Source organism: Phasianus colchicus, chromosome 4 (genome assembly GCF_987193195.1).
Source record: "Phasianus colchicus chromosome 4, bPhaCol1.hap1.1, whole genome shotgun sequence".
NCBI lineage: Eukaryota > Metazoa > Chordata > Aves > Galliformes > Phasianidae > Phasianus > Phasianus colchicus.
In genome coordinates, this window is record NC_143439.1 from 44,486,273 (window position 1) to 44,511,423 (window position 25,151).

The following is a 25,151-nucleotide window of genomic DNA, read 5'->3' on the forward strand; positions in this document are numbered from 1 at the left end:
TCAGATTAAAATTTTCCATGACAAAGTACAAAAGTACAAAACAATTCTCTTGTACATTAGGGAAGTTATTTTTATAAATGAATTCTTGCAAAATAATTTCCTATTGTGGAATCCTTCAAGGGACTGAAGACTACTATTTGCTGAGAAAATTTGTTAAAATGTCTGGGTGCTCTTCTTAAGTAATGTGACTTTTACATTGAAAGAACAGTATCCATTTTCACTATCTTTAAAATAATGGTTCACACAGCACTGTTGCAGTTATTTGGTTCTTTGCATACATAAGTTAGCATTTAGACATCCTACTCACAGGAATGGATTTGTAGGTTTAGATTTGGCTCACAAAAAAAAAAAAAAAAAAAAAAAAAAAAAAAAAAAAAAAAATTGAAGTACTGAAATAGTACTTTGAAAAGCATTCTTTCCGAAGCCTGGGTTTGGTGTTTTTTTCAGCTCCCCTTCTATCTGAAAAGAAGGTCAGGATTTGGGGCATATTTTTTCTGAAGAGAAGTTTTTGCAGAAAACAACATAATCCCTCTTGGAAGTATTATTTTATATAAAGAACATCTCTGAATTGAAAAGAATTCATGTAAGACAGAAGTGAAAATTTAGAGGGAAATAAAGCCTTTAAAGGATCTTTTCTATTTGAGTTCTTAATGACTACTAATTAGTAAGGGTAAGCAATTCTTTCTTTACTATTTTTATATAAATTCATGATCTTCTACTTTTTGCAAAGCATCAGGTCCGTCAATTTATCATTTGTTTCGCAAGTATTTTCCAGGCTTCAATTTTTCAATTTTTCTCCCATGAGATTTCTGTAGCAACAAAAAATAGTACCTGGTATTTTACTGGTGAGTTAGTTGCATTGTTATTTGGGACACCAGACCATGTAATAGAAATAAGGAGGACATGTAAAAGGCACTTGTGTTTATAATGCAGTGTAAAATATTCTGAATTTCTTGCAAGTAGTTTCAAAGTTCTTCATATTTTGTAATTGCCGGCAACAGTGTATATCAGTTCAAACAATACCTCCAGATTTCTGCTTGCCAAAGGGTACTTCTCTTGTTTGTTTGTTTTATTTAAATATTAACTTCCATGCTGTCAGTTCTGAAATGATGAAGATGGATTAGCAGCTTGTCCAAAGCATCAGCCAGGCCTTGTAGTAAACACTTTCAAGAGGAACAATGTTGGTAGAAAGCTTTTGAAATTTCAGTCCACAAGTAAAATATCAATTAAAGGTTTAAAAGACTTGTTTGTTTACATAAATTAGCATTCACTTGTCCTTTCATGTGCAAGAAATTTATCACTTTCATTTGCATTTTCAGGTTCATCCACTTCTTCCATAGGGTTCTTTTCTTGCAGCCCACTATTTTCTGAACAAGAATCTTCATCTCCATTGCTGTGATGACCTTCAAGACTGTGCCTGATGCCATAAGTAAAATAAATAATGAAGCCTTTCAAAAGGAAAAGGGGGAAAAAAAAGAAAAGGGTAAAAGGTTAATAGGGTTTTTAGGCAAGTAATGCATCAAAAAGTCATTATTTTTTACTGTCTGGCTGAGCAAATTTTCCAAAGCCAGATATTAGAATGATAGTGCAATCTTCAGGTCTTCCCTCTTTGTACAGAAAGTGGAGGTGCTAAATTCCAGTGCATCATTTTTGCATAACTGATTGCTCTAACAGAATCACAGAATTGTAGGGGTTAGAAGGGACCTCTAAAGATCATTGAGTCCCACCCCGCACCAAAGCAGGCTTCCTAGGCTAAGTAGTGGAAACTAGTATCTCTAATTAATGACTACATAAAATCAGTGCAGTTTTCCTTATCTTAAAGGAGAATGTTTCATATAGCAAAAAGAAAACTGTTACAAAAAACATTTCAGCACACATTTAGCTAAGTAGACAAGAAATAAAAATATTGTAACTTACTGGAATTAGTTCTGTAACTTTGATTCTTCCTATTACCTCAGAACTATTTTTACGGTTTTGGCTATGTATACATATCCCTTCTAAAGCGTGATTTATTTTTTTAACTAGAAATACTAGATGATTTTACTAAAACATAGACTTTTGTTCCAATGTTTAAAAGCACAGTATTGAATTATCTAAGACAGGATTCATCAGTCCTAACAAAGGTGGGGATTTAAATGAGCAGATGTACTTACCAAGTGCCATCCAGATGCTAAACCTGATCCAAGTATCTGCACTTAATTGTACCATTAGATAAATATTTACCAGGATACTGAGTGATGGTAAAAATGGCAATAATGGAACCTAGAGGGAAATATTTAAAATATGCATAATATTAAATATCATTTCTTGCATATATCAACTACTTATGTTATACTTGAGTTACACTACATGAGCTAGGGGTGAAAAATCTCACTAAAAAAAGAACAGCAACATTTTCTTATTGAAGTATATTAAAATTTTCTTTTTCAGTATTTAATGATGAATTTTTACATATCTTAAACATTTAAAGTAAGTTATGTTTAAAATATGTTCTCTAAGGCTGTGAAGACAATTTTTCAACACGTACTAATGAAGTCCTGAATGTACAGCTGAAAAGTATCATTTCCATCTTTATAGATATATCCCTTTTTTTCCAAATTGCCTCCTTAGTTCCATCAGATTCTTTTATTTTTATCACCATGATTCACTGTTTCTATTATATAGTTTCTTAACTAACTGACCTTAGAACATAAGTGAAAGCTCAAAATGAAAGGCCATACTTCAGGGAGGTATGAATTGCACTGTGTTCCAAATCACTGCAGACAATGCAGATAATCTGACGATATGCTAGTCAGTTTCTGAATTGTCTTCCAGTGTCTGAGTGTTCAAACTGAGGACTAAGTTTGCTTGTGCCTTAACAGTGTGCACTCTGGGCATGTGTCTGAAAGAAAAGCTAGAAAACTGTGTTGTCAGACCCACTAGTTGTAACAGCAACCCAACAGCTATGCCCTTTTTGCATGGCCACATTCATACATGCATCACGCATTCAATTTGTGGGCAGCAAAATCCTTTCCCTAGTTCTGAGATCTGGATAAGATCTATTACACAATTCAGCTATGAGCATCCACTACCCTTGCAGTCACAAAAAAAACCAAACTGTGATAACAGCAGTGCAGTAATGAAAGACTACCTGAAAAGGGCTGTCTCTCTCTCTCTCTCCCTCTGCCCCTCTCCCACTTCTTAGAATACATCCAAATCTCCCATTAGAGCTATTATTTTATTCACCATAAAGGCCACTTTCTGCTGGTTCTGAGGCTGCCTTTGGATGAGGAGAATGGTAACTATGAAGAACACCACCAATGCAGCAAGAAGGCCAGTACTCCAGGGTTCCAAGTTAGCAATGAAATGAGTCCCATATGTAGTGAGAGCACTCAAGCCACAAACCAAGAAAGCTGTGTGAAAAACAAAATGATGGAAATAGCATTGAAGAGGAGGTGACTTTTAAGAAGAATGACAGTGGAACTTCAGTATGAAATGCTATGAAAATGATCAAGTAATGGAAAAATACATGAGATTACAGATTAATTCCATCATGAAATAGAAGAGCATTATCCAGAATGATGCATTAATGATGACTGAGGAAAGGTATATTATTACTGAATGTTTAATTTTGTCTGTAATAAAATTCCATTACTTACATTACTGTTGTATATTACTTACCTAACAGACCCACTAAACAGTTTACAGTAGTTGCAGTCTGTTCTGTAGGTAAACTGGATGGATTAATCAGAGTCTGAAGACTGAAGTGACTCTCCTGTATCATATTTATCTGTGATTCACTTACAGCAGATTCTCTTTCTGATGCAGCCAAGGCTGCTTTTTCTGGAGAATATTTGGGTTGCTCATAGGTTAAACTGGGTTGGTACCTGTGCAAAAAAAAAAACAAGTGGGGTAATAATGAAGTTTACTCTGTGAATTGAAGGAATATGCCTCTAGGAATACATTTAAGTACTAAGTGCTTTGCAGTAGAGATTGAGAATTACCCAATATGTGAGAGCATATGATTAGTCACTATCTTATATAAACAAATTATGGCAACTTTTTCGCCATCTTTGTTTGTTTGTTTGTCAGCAGTTTTTTAAGTTATATAAATGCACCAGTGGGTCAGATAAATTACCAGTCTTGCACAAATGTGGAGATCCGGTTGGTCAGCAGCAGGGAAAAGGTAAGGAATTATTTTCCATGGCAAGTTCATTCTGCTTTGCTTCATGTAAGGGGCCTATTAACTGATATAAACTGAAATTTTACATCTCTTGTTAGAATTTAAATGTATTTTTAAAAATACATACTATAGATAAGTCAGTGTGGGATAAAAGTCTTCTCTTAAGTGGAAATTATTGAAATATTGAACAAATTCAAGCTGTATAGTTTTCAAGGCTATTGATTTAGCCTTGTATAAGTAACAAAGATTGACTTTTTAAACTAAAAAGAACAGAATAAATATAGAAATGACCTACAGCTCTCAGTATATTGATATCATTAAACTGTTTTACAAACAGAAGACATAACATAGTTCTACTGACAATTAACGATGATCTCAACTGGTGAGAGCTGATATTTGTACTCTCTTCAAGGCTACCAGATCTTGAAATGTTTTTCTGGCCTTACTGATTTCCAACAGGACAACACAAAGCAATTATTTTAACACCTCTGTCTTTCACATACAGTCACCACAATGTGATAGGCCCAAGGTACAGCATGGATTGTATTTGTATCAAAATATTATCTCCTGGAAAAGAAAAGGTGTCTAGATTTCACATGTAATTTTGATGTGACTAACTGCTAAACTCATATAACAATATATCAGTGTTTTCCTTGACAGGTAAATGCTTCTCAGCAGTTATTTATATGCACATAGATAGCTCTCAAACGTTTAGTTATAAAGCAAAAAACATCCATTGTAGATGTGACTCCTGTTCAGGTAGTGAATAAAGCAATATAAACCACAGTAAAACAGAAAAGTTGTTTTTGACTCACCTAAGAATGAGGACACAGGTTGCCACAAGTGAATAAGCAAGAAGTGTGCCAATAGACATTATGTCCACTAAAGCCTTTAGGTCAAACAGAAATGCCATAATAGCTAGAAAAGAAAAGAAAAGAAAATGCAAAATTTGTATGAGGCTTACATACTAAGTCAAGATTTTAAAGTCTGTCACCAGTGTAACTTCAAATTGTTCTACTGAGAGCAATATGAGTGCAATCATAATAATCCTTAAAAACACATTTGAAGTCATAGCCAACATACCTGAACCTGATTTCCTACAGTTGGGAATCTCATTCATATAGATAAGCACACTGATGGGCCATATAGTCATGCTGCATAATCAAGCAATTTGTATTGGATTTATTTGGACACAAGTACTTGCATATGTGGCTTGCTGAACAGGGGCCACAATAAAATACATCTTTATAGAAAAGATTCTGATGCTGTAAAAGAATCTCATAAAAGTTAAGGGATGGCTCCCACTGCAAAACAGAGTGATGCGACCCATTAAGTATGTAAAATTTCCTCTGATTTCAGAATCGTCTCCATGTAAATTTATGAAGTTGTCTATAAGAAAACAGGTGGGTTTTTCTTTTTTTTTTTGGTGGTTTTTTTTGTGTGTGTGTGTGTTTTTTTTTTAATTATCTCACTAAAATCTTCAAGTGGCCTTCAAGAAAGACAGCAAAATCTCACAAGAAATAATATTCTTAAGATCACTGAAATAGAAATTTCCATGGTACTCTGTGCAATTATGGCAGACATTTTGTCTATAAAAGCTAATATCGCCTTTATCTGGAGATTCTTTTTTGTCTATGCTGTTTGCACACAGAGAGAACTCATAGAGAAATTAGCACAATTAATTGAAATTAACTGACACTAAGTGAAAGGCTAGCATTAATTGATATATGGTCAAAAAATTCTTAAAGTATTTATATTTGACTCACTCTATTGAGATATATAAATAATCTAAATATTTTATCTTTTTAATCATCGCTAATCTTATAATAAAAGAAAAAATAAAATGTAGCATTTATATACTGTATGAGTATGCATACACAAACTTTTCTATATTCAGAAAGGCTTATATATAATATCTACTTTATAAATACTTTTAATATATGTGTAGACAGGTGTATCAGTGCACAAAAACACAGAAACACACATTCCCCTCTTTTTGGATTCTGACAAAAACACGACTTCAAAAAGCATGACTGCTGTGTTACAGAAGTTCTATTTCATCTGCTAGTCTCCTCTTCCAATGGAGGAAGGAAAATGATCTTGTCGTCTTAAGAGAGGGTGGATGTTCATAAATCCAAGAAGTCATTTATTGTAAGAAGTCATAACTTCATATCTGTGGCAAATTTCTGAATATCTCATGGCTCTGAATTCTCAAAATGTGTAGGTAAGCAAAGCTGAGAAAGAACAGAACCTGTAATAACCAAATATAAAGTAGCTATGTTTAATTTTAAGTTCTAGGTTCAAAAGGCTACTTTGTAGCCAAGGCTGTTTTCTTATACAGTAGATCAAACTGAAAAATTCTTTAAGTTTCTGATTAAGAGATTTAAAAAAAAGCTTTTTTACCTCTCTTAATTCTACTCAAGTTCTATGTAACGATGGCAGACAAATTTACAGTTAAGGAATTGTAAATGGACAGCTAAATATTTTTCAATGTGCAGTTTCAGAATCATGGTTAGGATATGTGAAACAGTAAGTCACGATAACAGCATGTGACAACTGACTCAGCTTTAGTCATGACCTGGTAACTTTAATTGAGGCCAAGCACCTAACAGGCTAATAGGATAAAGGTTAACATTTCTTAAAGCTATGCATACTAGGATACAAGGATACTAAGATACAAACAATCCATACTAGGATTTAAGAGGAAAATCAGATAAGATGAGCTGTTGCACTTATTTTTAACTACCTTGGCAAAACTATTTATGACCACAAGTTAACAAATATGCTTTTTTTTTTTTTTTAATAGATTAAGCTGTCTTCAGATAAATTATTCATATACCAAATTCCCCACAATGTCTAAAAGCAAGCCAAGTAACTGCTGTTGCACAGCTAGTCAAGTCTGTACAGGTACATCAATTAGTTTACGTGTTAGGTAACATGGCTCTCTTTCTTTCTTTCCCACATAAGTGCACTGCCAAATTATTATGGAGGAAAAAGTCAGTAACATAAATTAAAAGTCAAAATAGAATGTTTTAGTCTTAGTTCTGAACTCACTTTAAATCAATGTTAACCAGGTTGCTAAATGTTATAAGGCATGTATTTCATATTTTTGTTTTAAGGTGTTTATTTGCCTTGAAGGTGAATACATCCAGTGCTTCCAGTTTCTTAGATAATTAGACATCCCTCCAAAATAACACAATGAAACTTGGGCAGTGCCACTTCAGGAAGTATAGACAAAAATGAAACAGCTGTGTGTTAAAAATTTCTCTTTGTGAAACTAATATAGCAGTTGGCAGCTGGCAGCAGGCCCCCATATGCTGTTTTGCTAAAATGTATGTGGGTGTGTATATATATATATACACATATATATACACATATACACATATATGTATTTATGCATAAACACATAACTTCCCAGCACACAGACAAACACATACCCTTCAACTCTAACTTGATAAGCTTGTACCAAAATAGAACTGGTTTTCTTTAGAAGACAGTGAAAATAAAATCTGTGTATGTATTTTACACAAAAGCTGATCCCACTGCAAATACAGAATTTTTTTCTCATGCCTCATAATAAAAAACTTGACAACCGCTTTCCCCATTACAGATGTGGTACATATATCTACGTTCATTGGACAAGAAAATCCTATGGGGAGAGGAGAGCCTAAGGGACTCAGATCAAATAAGAAGCTTATTCACAGTACAACAAGTTAATATTTAAAAATAAATAAATAAATAAAATCACTTTGAATTTCTGACATTGAAGACACTACCACCATCAGGATTCGTATGATTTAGAGTTCTTACACCTTTTGATTTTATTCCCATCTTACATGCAAGGGAAGTTAACAAGCAGCCCTTTTTCAAAACTATGAATTACCATGCACGTGCACAGAGTGTTCAAATCTCAGTTTTAAGAAATATGGGCTTTGAGAGCTTACCAGAGATGACCCCTGCTGTCAAGGTGGCAAAAACTGGTGCCTGCCTCTTACTCACTTTGGCAAGAAAACTAAAGAGTAAACCATCGCGTGCCATGGCAAACAGAATTCGGGGCAAAGGGAACATAGAGCCGAGAAGACTAGAACAGAAAAATGTATAGTTCAAATACAGGTTATTAAAAGCACAGTGCTTTACTGGTAAACCCAACTACAAGGAAAGAATGCTTGGAAGAGTTAATGGGTTCTGCTTCAGTTTTGGTTTAGGCTCTGTGTTGCTGCTCTTGGTTTTCTGTTTGATTGATAAGTGTTGTCGATTATTTTGAACCTAAGCTTTGAAAGCTCTTGAGATTAGCAAACAAATACAAAATCTGTGGTAAAAAAAAGTTTCACTAGTAGCCTACTTTACCTGGTGACAGTTATATTAGATAAGTGAAAAGCAAATCAAAATTGCACAACAGTGTTCTATTTCCACATCTGCAACACGCTTAGCAGTGCACCTTTCTTTACAAGGATCAACTCAGTCTCACCTGCTACTGCACCAGACGATAGAGTAGCAACTACTGGGGTCTTCGTTTTGGAATTGATTTGAGCTAGACATTTGAAAAGCAACCCATCCTTCGCCATAGCATAGATTACACGTGGCATTGGGAAAATGGATCCAAGAAGACTGAGTAAAAAGCAAACACATGCAACATAGCAAACACAGTTCATGCAGAGCTGTACCATGGAGTAGATAAACAATGCTAATTAATGGCATGTACATAAACTTATGATCATAAGACAGCAGAGTTGTATCATGGAAAAGATAAACAATGGTAATTAATGTCATGTACAGAATCTTATGATCATAAGACAAAATCAGAAAGCCCCATAGCAGAAGATACTATAGATCGGACAGAAATAGAAATGTCTTTTTTTTCCCCATAAAGTTGATAGTCGTTGTTTTTGTTTGTATGTTTGTTTGATTGTTTTTAATTTAGGAATTGAAATTTCTTCATTAGAGAGAATTCGGGTTAGCAAAATAACTCTTGCCATCACTGTAGTTCTTGGGTATTAGTGGACCAGGAACATATTCCAGGTCACACTAACTTGCAATTAAGCTTTAGTATTCCTCCAAAAAGTCTGTCAGTCAGCAGCAGCAAGTCAGTAAGCATTAGCAGCATCTTTTATGCTTCACATTTCCATGTGAGGCTGCTGATTAACAGTAATTCAAAGTAAGCACCAACAATTACAGCTGAGCACATTGTCTCTTCCCATTAAAGCTCCTCAAGCCAAGCTTCACTGAGATTGTTTCCTTTATGGGAGGAGTAATTATTTTAGATTTGTTATTAGCAGCACACAGAAAGCTTTTAAACTTTAACTCAATTAGTCAATAACTCAAAGCTCTTTTTAAACAGGCTTCTTACATTAGATGGTTTCTTTCCCTCAAAATTAAATAATCATAATTATGAAAACAAAAAAAAAAACTTTGAAAGGACAAAAGGCAAATTCATAGCCAATACAACCTCTGCAGCAGCATACTAGCATTTAACCAGCCGAATGGTTGCTTTAGGTACTTCATAATGTCAACTAAACCACTTAAAGAAGGCTCAGATTTTACATATCACAGATGCTAAGTACCTCTGGTAATGCTCATGAGACACAAGCATTAAGGTTAGACACACATGAGATAATCTCATGCACATTAACTGATGTATAAATGTTCTTTTCGAGAATGAGTGTTTTCTAAATCAGGGCAACAGTTTATTCTTTAAATAAGGATACTGTTAAAATTCACAACTAAATTTGTGCTGTTCTGACTTTGTACAATGTATTGATGATACTTCTCTTTAAGTGGGTTCACACAAATAATGGCAATATTATTAGAAATCTTTACCCAGAAGATACAAGTTCACAACACAACATAACTAGCAGTAACCATATGAACTAAAAGCAATGATCTGAACTCTTTTTTTTTTTTTTTTTTTTGTTAATTATACCTCTAAACTGAAGAATATGATATCCTTTGATTTGCTCTAAACTGACACAAATCAATAGACTGAAAGATTAATCTCTCCAAACAAGGAAATATAACACTTCAAAATACACTGGAAACAGACCAGGAATTCAAATTTCTGAAATGGTGTTTTACTCTCTCAGTTTATTTTGTTTTCCAGTATTAGTTTGCACTTATATAAAACTTTACTATTTATCAGTATAGAGGAAAATTTGAGTAGAACCCCCTATGACAAGTAGATAGAAAAAACCTATAATTTCAGAATGAACTGTACAAATTATATTCTTCAGTCAGGCACATAAGCTTTTATGTCATTCTGACACTATTTCCACCACCTTCTACATCAAACTATTCCCATCCTTTAAATCATCATCTAGACCTAGTGTAACCATCTTCATCACGCTGATGCTCACCAGAGTTATCTCAGAATACTGTTAATATTCCGCCTTTTTTCTTTGTGGAATGTCAGCCCGTACTAATATCATTGAAGCTCACTTGGATGATTCCTTACCTACAAAACCTCAAGTAGAAGACTGGAATTGGCATTTTTCTATCCCTAAATTCAAGCACTAAGCAATGTTCTATTCTATGAAAGTGTTTGCACTAAATTAGAACTAGGCTGTGATATATATGAACACACACACATATATTGTATGCTTTCCCCGATCTTCTTAATTAAAATAACAGGTTACATTCACAGTTTTTTAGCAGGAAATAAATTACCTTATTCCCACAGCTAGAATCTACATCTCAAATAATCCTACAAAAATCATAGGAAGGAATGATATCAAAGACAGATCGGCTATTGAAGAAAAAACAGGCAATGAAGATATAAGGGAAGCTAGGTATTTGTCTTTTCAGTTTTGCCTGCAAATACACAGTCTGTAAATTTCTTGATTGATTGAGAATGGCCTTCAAGACAGGACAAAGGCAGTGAAGTATATTTCATCAGTTAATAGAGGTAACTTGCAGGCCATGTGTCTGAAAATACTTATTTTAATAAATAATTTTTGGATAAAAAGTCAAAGAGGTAGAGCTCAGTAACAGTAAAGCTTAAACAGAAACATAAACTACTGAAAATATTGTGAAGAAAATCTGCTTAAGACTAAAACGTGCTTCTAATACTAATGCTAATCCTCTTCATGAAGTGAGCTTTCTAAACAAACCCATTAATTTATTTTTAAATGTCTTGTAATATCCATCAGCTTTTGCAAAGCGTTTCAAAGTCTTTACCTTGTAGACAAAGCACAGAGGGATCCCACCGCTACAACGTATTTTGCAGGACCCCATCCAACATATGCAAATGCTACTGGCAGAGGACTTTTCTCATCTAGCAGATAATATGGCATCATAAGAGTCAGTGCAGCTGAAACTCCAAAATAGGCCATGAAGCAGACGAGCAAGGACACCACAATTCCAATGGGTATGGCTTTCTGAGGATTCTTGACCTCTTCACCTGAAAATAAAAGAAAGAAAAACAAAACAAAACACACACACCAAAAACCGTTACTATTACATTCATCTTTACAAGATCTTATCACAGACAAATAAATATGTTTGAAAGCCTAAACCCTCAGAATTGTATCTACAGAATAAACTTTAAAATCTGCACATTTACTTTTGTTGCCAGAAATCGCTTTTTTTTTTTTTTTTAATAGATATAATTAATGGACATATAATATATTATATATTTAGAATTGTCAAAACCCATCATTTCTAGTTATTTTCCTGTAATTTGTACGTTCTAAGTACTCAATCCATATTGTCCATATATAATTTAGAAGTGATATCAGAAAACACTTAAAAATCAGTGGCCAATTAACATGATTTGGGCAGAAAAAAAGTCTAAAAAAGACTATGTCCCTTTGCCTCCCCCAAAATCTATCATACACACACATATAAATACTATACCAGTGGTTGCAATGCAGTCAAATCCTACAAAAGCATAGAAACAGGTTGCAGCACCAGCCAGTGTTCCTGTGAAACCATATGGCATAAAGCCACCACTCCCATATATACTTGTCACATTCTTGTAGGATGAAAAATTCCTGTAAATAATAAAAATACAGCAGAAAAACACGTTATTTTTTATTACTGGTAAGTCAAACATATGCATCTTTCTCCCCTGCACTTTACATAACAGCATGTGAAGACACATTCATGTGAAAACTTGTAAGACAAAAATAACAGCAAATGGAATAATACTTGAATCTAGTAATTATCATCTTACCCATTTTGCTGTTTGTGGGAGGGCATTAAAATCCCTGATGGTGTAAGAAACATTCGTTGTCGTACTCATCCACTGCAATTAATTCGTGGCTTAAGGATAAGAAGCCAGCAACTTCTCAAATGGCCACAAATAAAAGTCTTGAAATATGACAGGACTTTTTTTTTTTTTTTTTTTTTTTTTTTTTTTTTTTTAGGAAAATACAAACAAAAAAATTCAAACACTTTCTAAGCGAATAAGAAGTTTATCATTCCCAACAACTGAGCTATCTGTTAATAGATTACCTGCAATAGTACAAAAGCATGTATAACATGAGTTGCTTAGAATATGAGACATTTTTTAAAAGTAATTTTAAAATAATTTTAAGAGTAATTACTCTGTTATTGCAGAAAGGTTTATGAGATATTCTTCACTTATTCTCCAGTTGTCAACATCTCCCTTCACAAAACCAGAAATCATAACAAAGAGTAGGACCAAGATGTTAATAGCAGTGAAAATTTTATTCACCCATGCAGATTCTTTTACTCCAAATGATAACAGACCTATAAAAGAAAACGAATTTTTAAACATTAACTGTCATGTACAGTAAAAAAAGTTATTTTCAAGAAGATATATTTGTCAGTACAACAAATAATATTTTAAAAAAACAGCAATAGATTTTATACTTATAGCACAAATTTAGTAAACTGACAGCCTGGCAACAGGCAAGTGTATTGGAAACCATAAAACCGCAACCTTCGTTAACTGTACTCTTGAAGTATTTACAAGCATTTTGAGCAATTGCTACTACTTTTCTGGGATTCTAGTTCATATCTCTGTATTATGCCATGGAAAAAGTTAATTAACAAATCCTTTAGAATAACTGCATGCCTCCAGTTCATATGTATCTCTGATTTATAGAGATTCTATTAAAAAAGTATAATACAAAATATGCTCGCCTTGACTTCCAGACAAGTCCATTTAAATGATAGAAAAGTTATTTCATCAGGATCCGACTGTCTAACAGCTGTGAGCATACTAATATTTTAATGGAATAACAGCTAGAAAGCAGACCAGGAGAAACTGAATAGAGTGGGAAAGTCTCTCTGGCTTCTCTAATTGCCACTAATATCACATACATGCTTTCCCTCATTAATTAGAGATTAACTCAGAAAATTATAAGCCTCTCAAGATAAAGTCTAAAAAATTTCTGACTCTGCTAATGAGATGCTTTCTATCTCATCATAGCACAGAAGTTATGATAGAAGCTCCTCAAGTTTTCTGCATCAGTGTTATTTTGGCTACAATTTCTGGAGGTAAGGGTGTTGAGTCACCTTGGGAATCTGTACACTGCAATGTAACTCAGCATAGATTCATCTTAAATCCAAATGAATTTTGTCTTTTAAATAACGTAGTTCTCAAATGCTTTTCAGTAAGAGACTTAAGCAATTTCTTCTTTTTTTTTTTTCTTCTTTTTTCTCTTTTCTTCTCATAAGTCAAACAAAACCAAGAACCAGATGGAAGAAATGAACTGAAGATACAAGTACAATCACAAATTAAGGTTTCCTATGTTATTCTACTACTCATCTTTCATGTACAGAGGCCTATTAAAAGCTTAAGATGCACTGGTCACTCATAGTAGCATCAGGAGCTGAACAGAAATGTTTTCCCCAATAATGAGTCCAAAAACACTTGTAACAAAATGAGAGGATAAGTGTTTATACACACATCAGTTTAACTTTCTAGAGAAGAAAAGTTCTTGCTTTTATGTGATCTAAAGAGAGTCTGGGATGTGTAAATGCTCTAGTGAACAATTCTAGTTGAAAAATGAAGTTAATCTAGTTGTTTAAAACAAACTATACACTTTAAAACACACATAGCATATCCTTCACTTAACTTTAAGAACATTTACTTTTGGAAAACAAATGAAAACATGCAAAAAAGTTGCAGTATTTTGGAAATTTCTGATGCCTCAGAAAGTGTATACTTGGTATCAGTTCTTATAATTTAAAAATATGATAGAAGATTTTCCTGTATCAATGTGTATCATAGGTTTTATAAAACCTACCAATAAGTGATTATTTTATGTTTCATCTTCAAGGAAAGGAGAGTATGCATAATTTTTTTTTTTTTTTTCCATACGAATTTAATTCCCAGAGTCATTTTGTCTATGTGTAAATGTTCATCTAAACTGCTCAGATACTATGACTTATTTCTGATATAACACAAATTACAGCTTGGTATTTTTTTGTTTTTGTCTGTAAGAAACACTCTGACATTACAACCATCATAAACGAGATATTTGTCTTTTACCTGACAAGAGCAATATAAGGAATACAGCAAAGAAGTCAGGATACTCTGCCAGACCAGGGTAATTCATTTTGAAGTAGGTTCTGAAGAAGTGACCAATCTGTTTCCCAAGAAGTTCATCAAAGGTGCCACTCCAAGCTCTTGCTACACTTGATGTACCTTCATAAAATAAATGCATCTTTACAGTTTTGCATGAATGCAATGAGATACAGTTAACTCTACTGAAAAGGAAATAAAACTAAACATGCTGCTACTTTTAAGTAGAGATTTTAACATCATAGATTTCCATCTAGTTAAATGACAGCATACTATTCTGCAACTAAAATATACAAATCTGTACTTAATTTGTTCCCAAAATATTGCAAAAAATATTTCTATATCATTTATATTTGATGTCCTTCTGGAAGACAATTACTTCAAAAGTCAAAATATTATGTGTAAAAAATACAAAACAATGATTTAATAAATAACGTGAAGGAAAGATTGTCTACTAGGAAGTAAAGCAAAAAAACACTAGGAAAATATATATTACTAGAGTTAGTATTTAAGACTAATGCTCTCCTCTGGTAAATAATCTATGTGACTACAGCTAAATAAAACCTTATTCTCACCACTTTCTTACCAGGAATGCACTACAAAACAACACTCAGGTCTATTGATTTTGAAGTGATTTGGGCAACAGTCCTGTAATTAGGTACACATATACAGATAGGTATGCTTATATGCCATACAGAGGAAAATGTATTTCTGGTACAAAACACATCTAAATCAAATTTGTCATCCTTGCCAAAGCACTGAAGCAGCTCTTTTAACATCTCCCACATAAGCATTGTTTGCTCTTAGGCTTACCTATAACATAGGATAAAATGAGATTCCAACCGGTGATAAAGGCCCACAGTTCACCAACAGCTACGTAAGTATATAAATATGCAGAACCAGTCTTGGGAACACGAGCACCAAACTCAGCATAGCAGAGACCTGCCATCACCGATGCCAGGGCAGCAATGAGGAAAGAAACAACAATGCTAGGTCCAGAATTAGACTTGGCAACTTCTCCAGCAAGGACGTAGACACCAGCACCAAGGGTGCTTCCAACTCCCAGTGCTATAAGGTCCAGCGTAGATAAGCATCGGCACAACGAGTCCTCAAGACCTTCCCCCTTGACATTCTTCTTACGCACCAAGCACCGAACAAATGTCAAAGCTGGTCCACAGGGCAACATGCTGGATGGAGAGCTCTGAAACAAAATAAATTATTGCAGTACATAGCAGGTAGCACTGTAACCGTGCAAACCAGCTAAATAAATGCATTTACATGAAGAACTTTAATCGCACCTATGAATATATTTACAATCCTCTATGACGATGAACAAGCATGTGCTTTTCTCCCACAAGTCATCTGAGGGATTCAGATTTGTCCAGAGGAAAAGAAATAGTTTTGGTTTACTATACTGCTGTAGTAAAAAGAAGAAATTGCTTCTCTTTATCTGTTGTTGGCTTCTTCTTAATCATTTCTAACACGGCATCAGAACAGACATCTATTAACTCATACATCATTAGGATTTTCAAGATAAGGATCAACATGAACATAAATACAGATTGTAAAGATGTAACACAACAATATCAAGACTATAAACACCAAAAGCTTTAAAATACAGCATTCTGACGCAGCCAGTGCAACGTCCTTTAAGATATTCCTTTGCATTCAAATAATATGGCTTTTGCCTCTAGAATTCACTTTGGTAAAAACTGCTTGAAAGATTAAAGCATTGTTTCTACTCCCTCTCACATCAACTAAGTTTCCCAGAACCAATTATTTTTAAAAGAGATGTATAAAACTCTCCCTGGTAAGCTTCTAACAAGAACAGATAGGTAAGAAGAGTGTGGTAAGAATTAAGTGAAGCTATCTGCCATTTCCTGAGACTTGTTGCAATCCATATCATGAATATCTACGTTGTGCTCATGATTCGTTTAGTGCAACCCTCCTAAGTGCAGGGACTGTTTTTCATTTAGACAAGTGTATTCTGCTCATATATTCCTCCATACCTGTATCAGTCTTCTGGATCAGTAACAGGCATTTCTACACATCACTAACAGCAATGATTTTCCATCAAGAGGGATGTCTTACTATGGCAGTATTTGCTCCTGGAACAAGAATTCAGAGGCAAGAAAACTGCCATTCTGAATGACTGCCTGAAAAAAAATCCCTTGGATATTAAAGAGAAAGAAATCTGAGCAGAAACATTTTCCTCCTCTTCCTGTAACTCCCCCAGGTACACTGTCATGTTGCTTTAGTCTTTAAAGAGACTCATTAAAAAAAAGTCTCCACTTAACTTTCAGGGAAAAGGAAGTTGGAATTATAGTAAACAGACCTGAATAGTCCAGGCAGACATTCTGTCCTCATTAGAAAGGAGATGGATGTCCCAGGACTGAGCAAAGGAGGTGAGACAGGCAAGTTTTTTGCTGTTTTGGTTTGGGTTGGTTTTTTTTTGAGTGATCTTTTTCCTCCTCAAATAGATCGTTGATATTTCATTAACGGGAAAAGCTATTCTGACAGACTTTGTTCTCTGAACATTAAACAATTTTCAAGGCTTTCGTTGTTCAAATGGATCTCAGATTACTCCATTCCTTTGCACTTCGCAATAAACCCTGAAGATTGTAAAGTCATCTATCACAGTGGCCAGCTGGGTGCTATTATGGTTTTCTCTATTGAAAGGCAATCTTTTTGAAAAAAACTGTTTTGTTTTGTTTTGTTTTGTTTTGTTTTCTGCTTCTACTTTCTCTGATTCCTGTGGAAAGAACAAGGGGGTGAACTAGGTGATCTCCAGAGGTCCCTTCCAAATTCTATGATTCTTTGTTTCTGAACAGGAGGCTGGTTCTTGCCGACCACAAGTCAGTGAGGTGAAACACCTCTTCTGGCTCCAACCCACCTTTTCTTCTTTAGTCTTCTTTGAAACTGCAGCACTAACAAAGAAAAGGTAGAAGATACAAACTTCATAGAGACAAAAAAAACCCTTCACACAAAAAAGACATAGTATTTTAAGTATATCCATCCTTTCTTTGCCCTGAAAAACACATATTCTAGATGACCACTGCCATTCTGAATGCCTTACTCTGGTTCCTAACTATCTATGTATGCAAAATGGATGAGTGCTACTTCATAACCTCTGATGCTGTGCCCCAAGCACAAAGCACTACCTCAGACATGGCCTCATTTGGATTTAGATGAGACACTGGAAGAGTCCAGTACAGATCACTTCATACTTGACAGGAAGAAATGATGACGTTATTTGGTCTCCACACAGGTCTAAATGGCACAGGTGGTAACAAAGTGCCTTCAGAAATCACTGGCAAGTGATTCATCTAAGGTGTCTCCTGTAAGGATATACATTACCCACTTTGGAAGAATAACCTGGGCCCCTAAGGACATGTGCTACTGGACAAGCACATCTCACCACAGCACTGCAGCTAAAAACACCTCATGTTCAGCCACTAACCTACAGAAGAAGCAAGAAGGCAATGGCTGGAAGTGCCTTTTGGTGGCAGCATTGTCCTGGACAACCTCACACTGACTGCAGCCAGGCTCAGAAAGGGCCTTACTCCTGCTGCATTGAAAACAAGTTTGGCCTCTGCAAACTCTTTACCCCAGCTGCCACCAACTCCAGCCGGGCCCCTTGCCTGTCTCCACGAAGCTGAGCAGCTCTGACTCTTCTCAGAGGCTTCCTCACAGCTTCAGCTTGATGCTTACAGGCATTTATCTCTAGTAAGATACCTAGTAAGGCTAGAAGCAGATCCAGTCAATTTCTTCTCCTGTTCAAATCTGTGCCAGGTCTACTTTACAGAGACATTTGTCACAAGCAAACATCTATGAAGTCCATTCGTCACTGACCTTGGCAAGATTGCCTTTGTTTGAAGCAAACTGAGATGGCAGCTCCTGACTCCGCTCACTCTGGGTCACTGCACTCCTGAAACCTTTCCTGGATTAAGTTTTTCTTTTGCTACAGATTACTCTGTAACACAGAAAATGTCTTCAACAGCCCTCTGAAAAAAGGAGACCCCAGTTCAATTGCCTGAGATTCGAAGATCAATACTCAGTCCACATTCAAGCCTCTCCCTTCCCCAAATGCATTCCTAGAAAGAAGTCTACTGTTGTTCCTGTCACAGATTACAGTTTTTCCCTTTCAACTGCATTACAACAAAGAGATCAACAGGACAGGGGGACCTTGTTTTGACAGAAAGGGAAATTGGATAGATATAATACAGGGGAAAAAACGGAAAGCTTCTTCGTGTCTGATGGACACAGACAGTACTTATTGGAGTACCTGAATAACCACAGATTCTTATCCTATCCCTTTCACTCTTTATTATCTTGTTGGTTTCTCTCTACAGTAGCTGCTGACAGAACCAGCTTCTTAATTTCAGTCTTTCCTGATTAGAGAACTCCTGGCTGTAAAGCAATTTACCTTATCACTGCACATCTGAATGCAATCCCAAGCAGATGAGTTCAGTCTTACAATTCATACCTGCTATTAATTCAGTTGGGTGGACCGATGATCAGGAACATTTAACAGCCATCTGGTGCTAGGCCCTTCTGGCAGCACAAGTTTGGTCTAAAAAAACTTTTATCTACAAACACATTGCAAAGGGCAAAGTCTCCATTTGGAAAGTTTCCGTTTGTCTTTAAAACTGCACTGGATACTTCACAGTCTGTAAAACCTACACAAACTATCAGCTTTCTACTCCAAAACAGAACACAAATAGGTGGATAACAATAGTGCATAAAAGTAACTGCTGTATAAGGTCAGTGTGTGCTGTACCAAACTTTCATTCAAAAATAACATTTTAATTACGTTAAATAAATGATTTAAAACAGTACATATCAAATCCAAACTTCAGATGGAAAAAAAAAAAAAGCTTTTGATTAAATAACCACTGCACTGCTGCTGCAAACCAATAGTTTGTACAAAAATTTCCATTAAAGATTCTAATTAAAAAGGTAAACATTCTCCTACAAACAGGTATTATAAAGCCATATAATACCTCTGAAAGTTGTTAGACTGTTATGTATATTTAAAGATTCCTTAAGCAAAAGTGACTTAAAGATGATTTACTTATAATTTATATTGTTAATCTCCTATTATATACTATAACATATGGTAAGTGTTAGGTGCAGTAGTTTAACACTTTAAACAGCACATAAATGATGAAGCAAATATCCTAGCATGTTTGTAACATCCTCAAAATGCAGAAATACACAGATTAATTCAGAATCTTTCTTCAGCTTCAGTTTCCTGCAAAATCCTGTAAGTTGTACCAGTTGTATTCCATCTGTAGAATTTAGCAGAAAAAAATTGTTTGCAACTTTTATTATTGCAAGACTTTATTCAAAGTTGCAGTGTTGCATTTATTAGATCCAGTAATAAAATATGAAAGTAAAAAAAGTCAAAAAGTATGTGTACACTCTATTCATGATTCTACTGCATCTGCAACTTTTTGATGTCCTAAAAGTTGACTTTGTGCCCAAGACAATAAAAAAATTTCTATTGTCTTTGAATGTTAAAAGTAGTCTATCTAAACAATTCATAAGGCCCTAAAACTGGGAAGCAGCACCTGTAACAGAATATGCATAAATGGAAAATGAAAGATTTATCATCCAAAAGTAGATTTCAGACTGAGAAGGAAGACATAAATCACATATAAGATACTAATTTGCACTCAAAGACATAAAAACAATAAAATACACTAAATTTAATACCAAATAGCCCAGGTATTGCTATTCAGAAAGCACATATGCTAACAGGCAATGTTTCATATGATAAGCATATGATAAGCATGTTTTCAGATTGCTTCTTTCAGCATTACAAACCTTATACAGAGCAACTTCTGCTAGACAATTTTCTGCTTCTCTTGCCCAGTCCTGAACTTCTGTAGTCCTAAATACGTGATTTTACTGAAATATGTGATAAAGCAAACTAAATGTGGTGTGTGAGCTGCTGTGAAGGAGGTGGAGGCTCTGCAGCCCCAGGTGATTGGAGGCCGGGAGCTGGTGAGTGATTTGCCCAGCGTAGGCAGGGAGGGAGAAAGTCTCTCTGCTGTTCAGATGAACCATATCTACTTTCTCAACATTGTAACGTCATGAGGACGCTGTTTTCTCCACTGAAACACATCTATCTCCCTACATACAAAGCACACACGGTTGTGAAGATACCCCCCCATGCGTCCCCAGGGGACTCTTTTTAAACACCCTGAATGACAAGAAAAATGGGGATGTTACTTTGTCCCCCACCGTGAAAGCTGTCTGCCCAGCTTTCGCTTTTGCTGCTCTTGTTACAAATAATTTGACTTTGAAGTCTGTTGAACACTTTGAGCAACATTCTGTAATGCTTTGAGACCTGAATCCAGCAGTGCAGCATGGAAATAGCTTTTGCTGAGTGTATTTTAGAAGAACATCATACTGTGATTAGAAACAAGACAGAAGAGTCTCTGTTTACAGAACCTGGTAAGAGACCGTTCTGCTGAACCAGGACACACACTGTATAGCTTCTTCTCCTTTATATGGCTTGAAATGTAAAAATGCTGAAATTAGAATAGTCCAGATATTCCTGGACACAACCAATAAATAATCCTACTTTCTTAAAAATTATCTTCCATAATAAACTAAACTCCAAGAATAATATACAGCAGTATTTTTACTACTTCCAATGGCAGATAACACTACCCCAAACAGGCAGTATGATTCCCAGTCAATATTATTCACAGTATATTGTCTGTCTTTAAATATTTGTGTTTCAGTATTTCTCTTTTTGTTCAGAGAACACTGAAATGACAAGTCTTGCAGAGAAAAGCTCTAAATTCCTCATCATTTAAAAATCTTTGCCATAAAAATATATAGAAAAAAAAAAAATGTATGTACTGTGTCAGCCCCTGTGACCTGCTCCCAGCTTTCACTCTTCCCTGAGTGTAAATCTGCCCCTGCTGAAGGAGTGTGGAGGGCTCATATTCTTTTCCCATGAAACGTCCTACTTCCTGTGGTTAAATGTAAGAGACAAGACAACCTTTCCTTATCTCTCCTACATCCAGAGAGATACACCTCCAAAAAGAGTGTGCTTATTTCAAGAATCCAGATGCCATTTCTTATATTACCCAAGGCTACACCTTTCTTAAAGTGCTAAAAACTGTAGGTAGAAAAGGTCTTGTTCACTGAAGCTGCAGCAATATCAGTGCTCATGCTTTTTCTCAGGTTGACCTCCATTCCAGCCACCTCATCCCTTACACTGGAAGACCACAAGCTAGGGACAAGCCAGAACCTAATTTATCTGCTAATGTAGAAAAACTATAGAAACAGTGTTCTGACCATCAACATTACAACATGACTTTGGTTCTGGCTTTGGAGAGCTTTGGTCCTGGCATTTTCTGCTCCTTAGCAAACATATCACTCTTGCATTCATCCAAAGTGCCTCATCCAACATTTCTCTGACTTGTGTACCCTAGGGTTTCTGCAGCAGATTCTTGCCATAAAGAATTTGCTTAGAAATTCTCTTCTTGCTACAAATCAGCTGAGCACAATAGAAGGAATGAACTAAAAGAGAGAACTATTTTATTTTCCAACAGAAGGCTCTTTTAGGACTTTCTCTTCTGGTGTCAAAACAATATGAAATTAATGTCAGAGATTTATGCAGAAATGTATGCCCAGGGATTAAAATAATAATAATTCCAATTCATTTGTGAAAAGAAACTCTTGCACTGACTAAATCAAAACACTGTAGGAGTCCAAGTGACAAACTATGCCTGGTTGAAAGCTGCTCTGCTGTTGTCTCTGACTTGTCTCACAGATACAGCCTCACAGCTCCAGGCCAAAAAGCCATGCCTTCTTACATAACTGGAGGCATTAGTTCAGCAAAAGCATATCCATGTGCTTGCCCATATGACTACTCATAATGTGTGGAAGTTAAACATGAACAAAAGTGCTGGCAGGACTGGGCTCTAAGTAAACCATTACAATCCCTCAAATAGAAATTTCAAATAGAGCCTGCTACTTCGCCTTGAAAGTCGGGACTTTGGAGCCAACTGTAACAAAGGTGAGTTCTGATATTCCCAAGAAAAGAACAACATGACATGGTTTTTACAGCTTATGCAGCTCCAGCAGGATTTGAGAAGATGTATTAGTATTTGTAAAAGGATTCATAAAGTCCTGACAGGCATCTTTTCTGTGTCAAAATAATAAAGTAGACAGCATCTTCATGTTACCAGCTGGGGATGATCCCATATTTAGGAATTCAAGCCTCTCAGTCACAGGTGTCTACATGGACAACTACTTCCACAGGATGCTTTAAGGAAATTCATTAAATTTCTGGAGTATTAATTCATACAAGTTTTAAAAATGCTAAATCAATCTCCCAGAAACTTCTGAGATTCTTCTAGTGGTTTTAAAATGCCCAGTTGCTGCCTTTCTTGATTCCCACTTACTGCAGTGTTCTCCCATTAGAGGCATATCTTATCCATAGTAGATTAAACCTCTGCAAAAAACATCTAGTGACTTAGAATTCTAAGACTTTACTGAGAATGTTTCTCTTGCACATACAGAAGGAAGACTGACCAGAATCCAAAATACTAAAGCATTGAACTTTTTTTGAGATGTTAGTTACTGAATACTGTTCTATTCTACTTTTTCATGAGGCTCATGGAACTCACACCATCTCGAATCAAAGCAAAGAAACTTAAAAATGCATTTATGACATCACTCCAAGACAAATGCCAAATGTGTAGTAACACACTACTGAGCATGTATATTTGTTTATTATGGAAACTTATGCAGGTAACAAGCACATTATTTGAATTAACCAACTACAAATTAATTGTCCAGTCCTTTTATGATTGTGTATACATATTTATACATAGAATCTTTAAGAATACATAATCTCTTTCTCAGTTTGATTTTTTGTCGTTGAGGGAATATTTGGGTTTTATTTTAAGATCTTTCAATTAGAAATCTCCAGAGCTATCATATTAACAGTAATTTCCTAAGCTGGAATATGCCTGCAGAAATGATAAGAAAGTTGTTGTTTTATTTACTGTTTTCATCACTAACTGCAGGGACAGCTCATCTTCTCTCCCACATGGAGATGTGGTGAAATCCAGTTTTTCAATTTTTTTTTCTTCTGAGCTTTGGAAAAGTCCTATGAGTTTATGACTTTTAATTCCACTCACAGTGAACACAGATCATCTCAGTAAACTTTTAATATGATCTCCTCCCCTTAGTTACTTTCTTCCCTGGCCACTTCTGATGAATCTGAAAGGCATGCCCAATCTCCAACCAAAGGGTGTCACACAGGTAGTTATGAATTCCCTCAGACATGCCTCTCTGACTAACAAGTGCTGAACATCAGCCAAGAAAAAACAAAGCATATTTAGTTAGAAAATTATCTCATATTTGTTCCTTAACAAAATGTTCACCTCTTTCATCTTTTTTATCATCCATTAATTGAGGTGAAAAAAGATACTTCTCCCCTTATTTGTTTCTATATCACATACATCTTCTAAATGTACAGAAAAAAAAAAATAGCCTCATCTCCAGCCATGAATAAATCAGAGGGAAAATTCCATAAAACACCAGATCCTATTCTAATCTGCCGATTCTATGTGCTTAAAAACAAACAAAAAACAAACAAACAAACTTAAAATCAGGCAAAAAATCAGGCCCCACAATCTCTGGACACTGCAAATAACTTGCCTAGTTATCACCAAAGAGATTTTTTCATTCTTTCCAAATATTGTATGTGTGTTCATGTGTGTGTGTGTTACATGCATGTGCCTGAGTGCAGACCACAGTATTTCTCGGACTGCTTTTCAGCATCTACTATCTAAAAGGATGGCTTATTTCTGGGTGGCCCAGCCACTGTTGTTATGGCTGGATCACAATTAGGAATAACTTTGTCCTCCTCCCTTGATTTCTCATGAGCTCTGGTGGCAATGACAGGAACTTGAGTTCAAAGTGTCTGTGTAGAAGCAGGATCTAGCCACAAACCATTCCTTGCCTCAGGAGAAGAAAGTGGCCAGCAAAGACTCAGCTCTAAAGAGCCAAATCCAGCAAACAGGTTGCTATTTGAAATGCAATGATCTAGGAAGTTATATTAAAGATATTTCATGTCTTCTGGTGCTATAGTTCTATGCACAGCAGAATTTCCAGCTAGAGCAAGAGGCAAAAATCAACCTTGAAGATATTCCATAAGATCCACTTAGAACTATTCAGCTTCTATTGACTTAGTCAGGGATCTATTCCCAAAGCCTGCACATATAGAAGATTACAAAATTAATGAAATCTGATATTTTTCAGCTATTTATAAAAACCTGTCACAGATGACTTCTTGTTGGGTGGCACAGAATTTGCATTTACATTCCCTCTGAATGACGGTAGAGTTTTTAGCTCAAGTGCCAGCAGCACTACTAGCCATCCTAACTCACACTTCTGATCCTTAAAGATGAACTGGATGTTGACAGACTACAGTCTCTTTCTGACATGATGTTAAGAGATATCTTT

General features: G+C 35.4%; 1 protein-coding gene across 5 annotated transcripts in view; it reads right to left on the reverse strand.

The window, feature by feature from the left end:
* Positions 1-366: 366 nt before the first annotated feature.
* SLC7A2 (solute carrier family 7 member 2) overlaps positions 367-25,151 on the reverse strand; it is a 39,005-nt gene continuing 14,220 nt past the window's right edge. The window contains exons 1-12 of one of the 5 annotated variants that reach the window (XM_090139380.1): positions 18,504-18,618; positions 15,465-15,852; positions 14,619-14,774; positions 12,703-12,868; positions 12,011-12,147; positions 11,333-11,555; positions 8,631-8,770; positions 4,978-5,080; positions 3,661-3,866; positions 3,226-3,392; positions 2,154-2,262; positions 367-1,448 (exon numbers count right to left, since the gene is read on the reverse strand). In XM_090139380.1, coding sequence (XP_089995506.1) covers positions 1,261-1,448; positions 2,154-2,262; positions 3,226-3,392; positions 3,661-3,866; positions 4,978-5,080; positions 8,631-8,770; positions 11,333-11,555; positions 12,011-12,147; positions 12,703-12,868; positions 14,619-14,774; positions 15,465-15,837 — 1,968 coding nt within the window. In that variant the 5' untranslated portion in view covers positions 15,838-15,852; positions 18,504-18,618 and the 3' untranslated portion in view covers positions 367-1,260. Of the gene's footprint in view, positions 1,449-2,152; positions 2,263-3,130; positions 3,393-3,660; positions 3,867-4,977; positions 5,081-8,106; positions 8,244-8,630; positions 8,771-11,332; positions 11,556-12,010; positions 12,148-12,702; positions 12,869-14,618; positions 14,775-15,464; positions 15,853-18,503; positions 18,619-20,480; positions 20,707-25,151 lie in introns of those variants that run through there. The other 4 variants (XM_090139379.1, XM_031588643.2, XM_090139381.1 and 1 more) reach the window with 4 other exon arrangements.